General features: G+C 37.0%; 1 protein-coding gene across 2 annotated transcripts in view; it reads right to left on the bottom strand.

Annotated features, from left to right (window-relative positions):
• Positions 1-12295, bottom strand: part of sirt1 (sirtuin 1) — a 37924-nt gene that overhangs the window by 10593 nt on the left and 15036 nt on the right. For both annotated transcript variants that reach the window (XM_076973913.1, XM_076973914.1), the window contains exon 6: positions 6630-6709. In XM_076973913.1, the coding sequence (XP_076830028.1) occupies positions 6630-6709 (80 nt within the window). The remainder of the gene's footprint in view (positions 1-6629; positions 6710-12295) is intronic.

The raw sequence follows: 12295 nt of genomic DNA, 5'->3' as shown, positions 1-12295 counted from the left end.
CAATCACTGGATCAGATTTCATGTTCAATAATATTTCCTGAGAAATGTCAAGATAAAATTCAGAAAATGTTGAAATACCTTCATATTTAAGTTAATAATGTTGCAGTCATAATTTATGTGAAATAACAGCGTATTTACATAGTTAATAAATAATCCATAAAAAAAATATTTAATATCTACCTTTAAGTATGTGACACGCACTGGTATGTATAATTTTCCCTTCTTTCTTTTGTTATTCATATAATTTCTCAGATTTATTTTGGATACTGCATACATTCTAACCGAATCACGTTCAGGCGGAGGACCACCGGGCAAGCCTCTTCTAAATTCTAAAACATCTCAAAGACAAAGGTTTTTATCATTTATTTAGATTTGCTGGTGCTCCCGACCCTGCTGGCTTGAGCGCAGATTCTCCATCTGCCCCTCCCTCTCTGACAGCGCTTCCAAACACCTCCAGTCATGAATGGCTGGAGGAAAAGTGAGCATCTGAAAGACGTCTGGCAGAGGACTCACTCCCAAATCACATAAAATAACTGACAAGGCAGACGACAAAGCTTAAAATTTAAGTATTAAAATCGCAGCATGAATATTACACTCTTGCACGAAACAAATGAAAGGAAGAAAAAAAATGTTTAACCCATGCTTATCTTAATGCCTAATTATTGTGCATATTTATATATATAAAATTGAAATGTGTACCTAAAATGAAGGTTCGCACTCGTCTCTGTCTTCTCGGTGCCATCTCAGCCCCCTAGTGGCAACTCTTAACAACTTAAGAGTCCTCTGGAGCAGTCTTAACTTTTCAGGAGAGTAAGAGTGATTTTTATACTTAAGAGTTTTGATAACTGGCACTTACACTTAACTCTGTGAGTGGGAGCAAATCTAAGAATTTTTCAGCACTTAAGCCAAAAATTCCACTCTAAGAAGTTTGATAAATACGGGCCCTGGCCCGCAGAAAAATATAGCTGAATAGCCCTGACATAGAGGAACCAATTAATATGACCTCTGTTTTAGCGACATTCAGTTGGAGAAAGCTATTGGTCATCCAATTCGTAATGTCAATGATACACTCATGAAGTCTATCCAGGGAGGAACAATCTCATAAACTCAAAGGTAGGTATAGTTGTAAATCATCTGCATAACAATGAAAGGAGGTGTTATGTTCCCAAATTATTTGACCAAGGGAGAGCATATATAATGAAAAAAATGCTGGGCCTAAAACAGACCCTTGCGGAACCCCAGAGGCCAGAGTGGTGGTGGCAGAGGAGTATTTACCAATATTAACAGAAAAAGTTCTTTGTTTAATATAAGAAGTGAACCAATTAGAGGCATTTCATCCCTGCATAGTTTTAAGAACAGTCTCAAAACAATCCTGTTTAGATCTGCTTTTAGTTAAGAAACTCTCAATCTTATTTACTTTATTACATTATGTTGTCTATTATTTTCTAAATCTAATTATCTTAATAGTTTTATCTTACTTACTTTACTTTTTTTTATTATCTTATTTAATTTACTTTTTACTTTTGTTATTTTAATATTTTTATCTTTAATTTCTTTTAACATTTTCTTTTTGTCTTATCTCCTTTTAATGTTTCTTTTTATTTATACTGTAAAGCACTTTGAGTTGCATGTACGTATGAAAGGTGCTATACCAGAGGTACTCAACAAAATTTGTCCGCGGTCCAATTTTGGCAGATAGCTGTCACCTGAGGTCCGGGGGGTGACGAACGTAAGTTGTTGAGCGGGGGTGGCAAACGTAACACTCGTGACGGAGTGTTTTTTCAATAGCCCTGAAATAAATGTTCCGGTTTAAAATTAATTCTCCCGTCAAAATTAATAAATGCTTTTTTTTGGTCCGTATCCAGTTAATCAGGAATGAGATTGGGTCCGGACAGGCCTGCGTTCGGGTCCGGATCGCGGTCCGCCAGTTGAGTACCCCTGTGCTATACAAATAAAGATTATTATTATTATTATTAAGAACTAAACCTTAAAGTCCAACACAATGTTCCAGACGTTCGATGAGTAAATCATGATCCACAGTGTCGAATTGTGCACTCATGTCCAGTAAAACCAGGATAGAATCACCAGAATCGGCATTAAGTAAAAGGTCATTAGTGACTTTTAAAAGAGTAGACTCAGTACTATGTAGTTCCCTAAAACCTGATTGAAAGATCTCATAAATGTTGTTGCTGTCTAGAAAAGATGCTAACTGACCAAAAACAACTTTTTCCAGAACCTTTGCTAAAAGGGGCAGTTTTGATATGGGCTGAAAGTTACTCAGAACCCCAGTATCTAGATTATGCTTTTTTAAAAGTGGCTGAACTAGTGCATGCTTTAGATATGCAGGAACTATTCTAGAGGCCAAGCTTGTATTTATGATTGATAAAACATCAAGGCCAATGGTATCAAATGATTCTTTAAATAACCAAGATGGAAGAAAATCAACTGAAGAGGTAGAGCTCTTCATATGGGAAACAATGTCAGATAGCTGGGATAAAGGAACATTCAAATTTCTCGAATATTGGGATATCCAGCTCATAGACCGGACTAGTCATGGAAATCGATATATTAGCTCTAATATTTTCAATCTTGGTCAAAAAGAAATCCTGAAAAACTTCACAATTTTCCTGGGATAGGTCAGGACCATGATATGAAACAGGACTTAATACAGAATTTATTGTGATAAACAGAAATTTTGGCTTATGCTGATTTTTTAGACGATTTCTGAAAAATAATTTGCTTTTATAGATCCAATTTCCTGGAATCTGAGCAAACATGATTTAAGAATCTCAAGACATTACAAGCCTATGCTTTTTCCACTTTCTAACAGTTCTAATGGACTCATTCAGTCATGGTTGAGATTAAAATGTAGTCTTTCTCACTCTGAGAGGGTCAACCACATCGAGTGCATTAGTACAAGAAGATTTAAAAGAAGCAGTTAGGTTATCAATGTTCAGGCGAGGAACAGTGGAAGAAAAACTGTTTCTGTATACAGCTGAGAACTGAACCACTGCAGTGGGGCTAAACTTCCTAGAACGCAGCTCTGAGGCTCTGACTGGCTTAGCTTGTGCAGCTAGTAGTGAGTTGAATATAACAGGCATATGATCAGAAAATGCTGAGTCTTCAATTTTCATATCGCTGACATTAAAACCACTGAATAAAACAAGATCATGCTCATGAGTAGGGCCATTTACATATTGCATAAAAATCAGAAGAATCCAATAAGTGAATAAATTCTGCATATTAGGGCAGCAGATATGGATATTCAAATCCCCCATAATCCAGATATTGTCGGATATCATGACTACTGAGGATAACAAGTCAGAGAACTTAAGTGATTCAAAACTGGTATAAGCCTCACTAGTAAGAGCAGTGCATTTAAATCCATTTCTGAATATGACTGCAAGTCCTCAATCTCGCCCGGAGAGTTAAGAAAGCTGCAGTCTGTAGGACAGAGATCTGAAAATAGACTTGGGTCATCCACCCGCAGCCACGTTTCAACTAAGTATAAGAAGTCCAATTCTTGAGATATAAAAAAGTCATTTAAAATAAAAGCTTTGTTCGAAACTGACCTTACATTGGCCAGTGCTATTTTCACTATAGAGAGACGCTCACATGCAGGCCGTGGTGTAAACTCAAGAGGCCACAGGTTTTGGAAATCAACGCCTCCTTTCCTGCGAGCAGGCACTCTCTGATTCAGAGGATGGATCATGAGACATTGGCGATTCCCATTACACAGCATTAATGGTAGATTAGAGTAAAAGGGTCATTGATTACTACAACCCATCTCGCCCTTTGCGCTCCTAAAAAGCTGGATTTCTCCTAGTTCCAAAAATTTGTAAGTCTATAGCCGGAGACAGAGCTTTCTCCTTTAAAGCCCCTCAATTTTGGAATAGCCTTCCAGCTCCAATCCGAGATTCTGACACAGTTCCAATTTTTGAACCAATTTAAATCAAGCCAAATATTCCCCTTGTAAGGTGTGGGGCTCAGGGGTCCCCAGACGTTCAGACTTCTGGTAATCTGAAATGTTGATGCTGTCATCCAGCTGTGTCATGGCATCACTCTAGTTGTGACGATGACTTTGCTTGAAAGCAATGTCTCAGTGAGCCCTCATGACTGTGGTCACGTGAGCTATGTTTAAATTGATGTCCACACACTCAACCTGTATTATCCATCTTTTTGCATGCTTCTACCCAAGTCAATTGCATGCAAGCACCTACAAGCACATAGGAGATGGTCAGGCTTGCCAGTGGATGTACTGATGCCGTGGTTGGATGTGCCATTTCCGCAAGAGAATGTGCTGATGCTAGCTCCTACCTGAGGCTCACCATCTACACCGAAGGGACTGTGACTACTTGGTCGGGGAACAAGGACCTTAACTTTATCTGTAGAACCATCCTGCGCACCACGGACTTGCGATAACGTGCTGCCCAATGGAGGATGGGTTCCCTTTTGAGTCTTGGTCCTCCAGAGGTTTCTTCCTAATCCCCACCATCATAGGGATTTTTTCCTTGCCACTGTCGCCTTTGACTTGCTAATTAGGGATCTGAACCCATACGATTGTAAAGCTGCTTTGTTACAACATGTGTTGTGAAAAGCGCTATATAAATAAATTTGACTTTATTTTTACCAAATTGTCTGTGTTGATGTCATTCAAAAGTGGTTGTTGCCAAAACCTCCAAAGAATTCATTGTTAAATCCTTCAGATACCAAACCATTAATTACCTTTAGTTGATAACTAAACTTGTGGTTCTGGTATAATTAGAATATGAGACAGATTCTAAATTAATGAGACCGATTAATAATTAAGGCAAAACAAATTATATCTACTTTAAAGGGTTAAGAAAGCACAGAAAGGTCAGTTTTCTTTTTTGCCATTTACAAACCTCACCATCTGCTAGATATCCTGATGTGTAACTAATAACCTGATTACATTTGCAGTTAGCAGAGAAAATAAGCTGGGTTTTTGAAAAGTTGGTCACGCACTAATAAGTACAATTTAATGAAAATCTGTCCCACAGTAAGAATACATACATTGTAGAAAGAAAGTGTTTCAAAATATGAGATGTAGTATATCTTCTTCCAGCAGGGTCTGTTAAAATTCTGCACTGCCCCAGATAAAGTATACAGAGTATGATCCCAAGAAGCAATGATGGCATGAACCACAATAATGGCTTAGTTTGTGATAGCATAATTTTTAAGCAAGTAGTTTATTAGAGATGCAGGTCATTAACCAACTTCATTATTTATCCTCATAAAGCCTTAGATAATAAAATGTACGTGTTTGTGCATCACAGTACAGAACATAATATTGCCTCACAAGTAACTTTATATTGATACTAGTTAAACATAAAGTTAACTGAATGATTCAATTTATATATTATGTATAGAAGTATGCCAAGTAGAAGCTGATATTACTTTCGTGACAGTCACAGTAAATATTGATTTGCTAACAATGTTATTAATTTATGTTTAATCAATGCATGTTTTGTAGACAACAATATTTACTAAGCAAATGGACTCAGGATTAAACACAAAGCTATAGTGCAAACTGTTTTTGTACATCATCCCATTTGGCATAATTGTCAGTAATTTTATCAAGACTATGCTAGCAAAGTATTGTAGTACAGTGTAGTATTGTTACAGGAGTAACAAATATTTTGTTTCAAATACAATGTCCAAGATTTTGGAGGTTTACATATTTGGAGATTTAACTTTATTATAATTTAACTGAGCAACTTTTTGGTTTGTAAAACTTAATGAATGCTGCTCTTGTTCAAAGTTTGAAGGCTCTAATTTATTTGCAATTTTTTAAATTAGTAAAATCCGCAGAAGGTTGAATACTACTTGGAGGCACTGTAGTAACCAACATTGTGTCAGCAGTGTTGATTCTTTTGACATGACAAATTCATATACTAATTAACACCTATAAATACATAAAAATTGGTTCTACTAATGTATGGTAAGAATGTTGTATATAGGAAAAATGGTATGGTATATTTCTTGAAGGGCTACAACAACCCATAGTTAGATAGCTAGCATTTAGTAATCTAGAAACCCTAGCAGAATAAATAGCTTACATGGATTTTTAGTTTTGCCGGTAAAAAATTGTGGGGGCGGGGGGTGAGGGGACCTTTGTCAGGACACTGCTGTGATTTTTCTAGACTAATCAAAAGCGAAAAAGTTTAATTTAAAGAAAAACCTGGAGTTTCTTCTTGATTCTTTACCAAATAACTGAGGGGTGTGGGGAGCTCGAGAAAAAAAATAAAATAAAAAAAACTTGGCTAGCATTGTGCACAAACTTCAATGCAGTCATTTTAACAAAACAAGAAAATATTTATGTTGAATTATACATCAGATCATAAGGCAGATTATCTTTATATATTTATTGCCTATGATTAGGCAGGTAGACATGTTCCGTCAACACTAGCAGAATGCTGACATTTTAAGCAACTTTGCTTAGCGGTTAAACCCTTGCTTATTTTCACTTGTATTCTATTTGTATGCACAGCATTAACCAAGACTAAATGAAAATTAACCAACCATGATGTCAGCTGCTACAGTGATAAACATAAGTGTACATAAATGGGCTAGTACTATATGTACATGTGCAAAGAACTGAACTATACCTGTTTGAATACATCTTCCCTTATGGCCTCACAATCAACTTTGTGTTTACAAAGAAGACAGGATGCTGTTGCAAAGGAACCTAAAAAAATGAAATATAAAGAAAGAATAGAAAAAAACGGGGGAGGGTGGCATTAATCAAGAGCAGGAACATTTTATAACAATCAAACCAGCTATATAATCACAATACAAAAGTTTCAAAGGTCTTTACAAAACATTGTTAGCATTGTGAGTATAAACATTGCTAGTCACCATTATGTCACCATATGTGTATTACACAGATATAATACATTTTTTAATGACTGATGACCCAAACATCTTGAATATTCAGATTATACATTCATACAAATTCAAATCTTAATCCTGAACTTGCTTCAAATAACTACAATAACTACTACAAAACTATTCTGATTGGTCAAATGAGACTTATTCAGTAACTGGGCTGTATCATCACCCCCAGTGAGCAAACAAAAGGCAATAGGGGCAAGGAAAAACTCCCTAAAACATGTTGAAGAAACGTTGTGAGGAACCAAGACTCAAAGGCTCAAATATAGAGACTCCAATATAATACCACAGACCCCATGAAGTCAAAGACCCCAGCTTTGAACAAAGTACTGAGCAGGCTGGTGGTGGTTCCATATTTTGTGGCATGCAATGGGTTGGGTTCACTTCAAACCCTTCATTGACAGCTGCTTGGTGATGATTTGCAGCTTTTCGTAGATGCCATGTACCCGCCATCTGATGAATCTGTGCTCACATAGCTAGAACCACCACAGTGCATCCTTGCATACATATAGTTCCCTAATTTACACTCCTTCATACTTGGACATGGCTAATAAGCTTTTAACTTTCTGCAGAGTTATACATACTCCTGATGTCATGCACCTTTTTACTCAACTAAAAGTGTAAAAGTACTGGTTACGTTTTAATCTGTTTTTTATTAATATCTCTACGCAAAGACATTGTACAGGGTGTCTACAGGTTTGACCATGTGAAAATTAAGACATTTTAAGACTTTTTAATACCCTTTTCCAAATAAAATTAATACCAACTCGCAAGATCATACACGTTAAAATAAAGCGCAAAAACCAACTGATCACTTGGGCCATCAGGGTTCCTGCTTTCCCTTTGGCTTGTTCAGCAAGTAAATAATTTATCTAAAGCCTGGTTTAAGCCTGGTTTATACTTGACGCGGCACGAGGGTACGCGCGGCGAAAATAACGTAATCGCGGTGGCTCTGGCCGTGCGCGAGAGCCTCGCACGCTGTCGATTCGCGAGGTTGTGCACCTCTTGAATTTTGTAACTTTGCGCGCGCCACGCTTCAGCGCAATGAACATAGTCATGTGTACTGCGTTCATACACCTTTACATGGTGGATTTAAGCATATGTACGTCACTGTCAAGGTCCATTTCAATATTTCCCAGAACCTTAAACTTAATTAAGTTAAATACATATACTCGAAATGATTCAAAGTAATTCGCTTTATCACATAAATTAATCGCTGTTTATTTTCAAAACGCCCATTCTTAACATCTTCACGTTCTCTCATGTTTCGTCCTGGAATTAACGAAATACAAGAGAACTGTTCAGTCAGACAGATATTTGTTGTGAAACAAAGTTACAATTTCAAGCATTTTCAAGTACTTTAGCCTAAATTCCTGCACTTTTCAAACCTGAAACACAAAGCAACATTAAGATTCGTCAGGTAAATGTTCCTTCCTCTGTTTTGAGGGGTTTTTTCTTTAAGCCTGGTAAATACTAATACAAGTATAGAATCAGGGAACATATGGTTTTAAACAATGGGTCAATTCCTTCGTTGGATCTGTAGGACTGGTGACTCGTAACCAGTTTTTAGCGCCCATTTTACCTCAGCCTTCAAAGCATACAGCTTGAATGCTTTGTTGAGCAGTGCTCGATTGAATGGATTCTCTTGTTGCACCGCTAGCCGTTGCAGTAGTGCTAGCAGCAGGGCAAAACATTGATATTACAGGCTGCTGCTGACGAGCCTCGCTGGTATCTTTGACAGCTCTGAGCCACCAAGAATATATTTTAAAATATTTTTCATTTCTGGCTAAATTTGCATTTCCCCATCTCTCCGAACAGACGTTAACGTACACACATGAAAATTCGATCCCACCAGTCCAACAACTACGCTACGGGTGTTCGTAATACTGCCAAGGTTGTGCACTGAATGGCTACCGATTTCCGCCCCCGAAGTTCAACACATGGCTGACGGGATTATTCCTCCCTAAATTTAGCTCTGCAAATTTGACATTTTGGTTGAAAATGTAAGACAAAATAAGACTTTTCAAGGCCTTATTTGGCAAAAATGAAATTTACTACCATTTAAGACTTTTTAAGGACCCGCGGCCACCCTGTTGTAGCAACGTGGTTCAAAACATTTCATGAAACTGAAATAATCGGGCCCTTTAAATTTTGGCCATAGTAGGAGTTATCAACCAATGAATAGAGGTTTGATTTGTATGTTCATGTGTCACTAAGATTTACACCTGCCACTCCCCTCATGTGTTTGGGAGACTTGTGTATCATTTATTACGTGACCAATCCATCATGATGACATCACTAGTATCTAAAGACAGAACTTTCTGTTCTCATTTGATATCTGGTTAGCTGGGGAGCTGAATAATTTTGCAGATCATATTTTGCAAACAGCTGCTGAAGCAACACCTTCTAGTAGCTAGCTACATAGGTAACGTGTCTAGTGATATACAGTACATAGCAGAGATTAATGTAGCTTGATATCCTGAGAGGTTTGATGAAGAAGCATAAAAGATTGATGGCTAAATGAATGCCATTTTACAATATTGCTCACTATAATGGTGGACGTACACAGCTAGGTTCGCATTTAGGCACAATGTCTGTTACTTGCTAGCTAGCCAACGCTAGTAGTCTTGTAGATAAGGGTGAAGGATGAAGATAAGGGAGCTTAAAACCTTTGATTCCTTTGATGAAGGTGAATACGAAAATAAAAGATTGGCTAAATGAATGTTATTTTACAGTATTGATCACACTGTAAAAAATGATTGACATTGTAAATATAATTAAATACTATCAAGAATAATCTAGAACAGTCTAGTTACATAAGAATTTCATATAAATTTATATTCACTTGGTGTTTTGGAATTGTCTTCAAATACATTTGTAAATTTTAGTCTAAATGCCAAAGTAATTACAATGCTTTTGTAATTTTTTCTTTTTGTGAGAAGAAACTGAAAACATTTTTCTTAAGTTTTTTCTTTTGCCATATTAGTGGTCACTAGCTTGAAATGTAAGTAACAGTTAACTATGCTAGCTAAGTTACTTTCGTTTCTTTCCGTTTAACATACACATTTCACTTTTTAAATAAACGTTATATTTAAATTGAGACGAACCTGCCATGTTTACAAGCCAACGGGTTAGCTTACATGAGGCAAAAGTTTATTTCCAATTTGGGTTATTGACATGCTAGGCAAGAATATTAAAGTACCTTATCCATAAACTTACTAATTCCTGTGATGTGACCTTTGCAAAATAACCAATAGGGGGTGCTAAAGATACACTTGCACCAACAACAAACAGCAGGAGTCAACAGCACACTCCCCATCTGGCACAAATAGATGCCACTACTAACATTGAATAACATACTTCCAAAACATTTCAGTTCTGGTTTGGCGGTAACAGAAGAATGAGCTCCGACACTGGTCTCAGAAATACTTTTGTTCCATCCTGCCTGGACAATTTGACCTCTGCTTTTTTAACTTTGTTGTCTTGACTGGGGAAAACTTGAGTGATTATTTCCAGGGGCCATTCATTTCTCTTGATTTGCTTATCTCCAAAAAGCACAATGCTCCAATCTCCAGAATTGGCTTGTTGTTCTGCCACAATCTTCTTGGCTACAGTGTTGAAAGATACGGTCATCTCCATTTGCTCCAGAAAGGTTGGGCGAGATGCTGGACCTGACACCATTGCTGTTTACAGATGTCTTTAACATTAGTCTTCAGGTGGAACTGATGGAATACCCACCCTTTGAGTTCGGAGGGTAGCTGGGGTGAGTATAATTGGGTCACTTGGATCAGTAGACACTGGTAGGAGAGGCCTTGTATTTGATAATTGCTACCACTTCTGCCATCAGTGTAATAAGCACCTCATGTGTTCCAAGTATCGATGCTCCAAGTATATAGCTCCAAAATAAAGCTATAATTTACTTTGAAATGTTTTTCTTGAGCCCATATCTTGACATGCCTGATTTTATTATGTTCTGAGACAATATTGAGAGAAAAGGGTTAAAATTGTCTAAATGGTATAGCCATAAAAATGCAGCACCAAGAATACAAGTTGTTGAACCACACTGGTTTAAATAGCCTTCATGTGTCTGGAATGCAGCACTGTCGTTAATTGTTTCTCAAGGAAAGCTTTTTATTGCTGTGCCGCTAAGCACACATGCAAGAGAGCGGATATCTAGCTTGCTGAAAACGAGGGACATTCTGAACCAGAAATTCTACCAAGCAATCTGCTGCAGCACCCATAAAGCTAGCTTATACTTGACGCGTCGCAACTGGCACAATGGTCCGCACGGCAAAAATTACACAACCGCATCGCATGTGGAGCTCACGCACCTCTCAATTTTTGTACTTTGCGCGTGCTGCTCTTCAGCGCTGTATTTTGCGCCAAGTTATGTTTGTTGGGTTCATACACCTTTACAAGGTGGAATTCAAGCACTTGTGGAAGGTGGAATTCAAGCATTTTCAATATTTTCCAGCACCTTAAGCTTAATTAAGTTACATGTTTATACAAATACACATATGGTCGAAATGATTCGAAATAATTCGCTTTTTATCACATTAAGAGATGGTATAGTCTCCCCAGTATTTGACCACTGTTATTATTTATTAGTTTAAATATTATGTTATTTAATTAAATGCAAGATATTTGGAACTTACAATACAACCATTGACAAACAGCCCTGTCTACTTTATGTCTTATTTGTTATTAACAGCCTGGTGTGCAATTTATAATATTAAATGTAGCTCGTTCACATAAGTTGTATAAACCTATAGTTTTGATGTGGGGCCATGCAAACCTGTATTACATGTAGGGTAAGTGTACCCATTAAGCCCATGCACCCTTTAAGCCCACTTTCAACTTTGATGTCAATTTACAAACAAACGAAAACTTCCATAACATTTTTTCTTGCATTGAAATCACATTTTGCATTGTTGAGTTAGCCTAGCCCAAGTATATACAGTCTCGAGACCCCTGACAAGACGACACTCAAAAACTTTGGTGTTTTGAGACCTGTCAGGAATCATCAATTTTCACCAATTTTCAGCCGCATCTTTGGTAAGTACATTAATATTATGTAAAATAAGAGCTAAATGTACCAATTCTGATATGTATATAATTATATACATATAGCCCTGTTAATGCTATACTTCCACAAGAATTAAGGTTGTCAGCTACAAATAGTAAGCATTTTGTTATACATTTAACATTGATATTTAGATAAATGCATCATAAATTGTTCTGTGAAGCATATTAATTTAATAAATTGGCTTTTTTTTTTTTTTACTGGTGGGCTTAAATGGTACATCCCATCAAAATGCATGCAAACTGCAGCAAGCACATGTTAATATTCAATGACAAAAACTTTTTATTTTTGAATGTGGGC

The sequence above is a fragment of the Brachyhypopomus gauderio genome, chromosome 15 (genome assembly GCF_052324685.1).
Source record: "Brachyhypopomus gauderio isolate BG-103 chromosome 15, BGAUD_0.2, whole genome shotgun sequence".
NCBI classification, from domain to species: Eukaryota; Metazoa; Chordata; class Actinopteri; order Gymnotiformes; family Hypopomidae; genus Brachyhypopomus; species Brachyhypopomus gauderio.
Note: the sequence above shows the minus strand (reverse complement) of the source record. Positions and strands in the feature narration are given on the sequence as shown.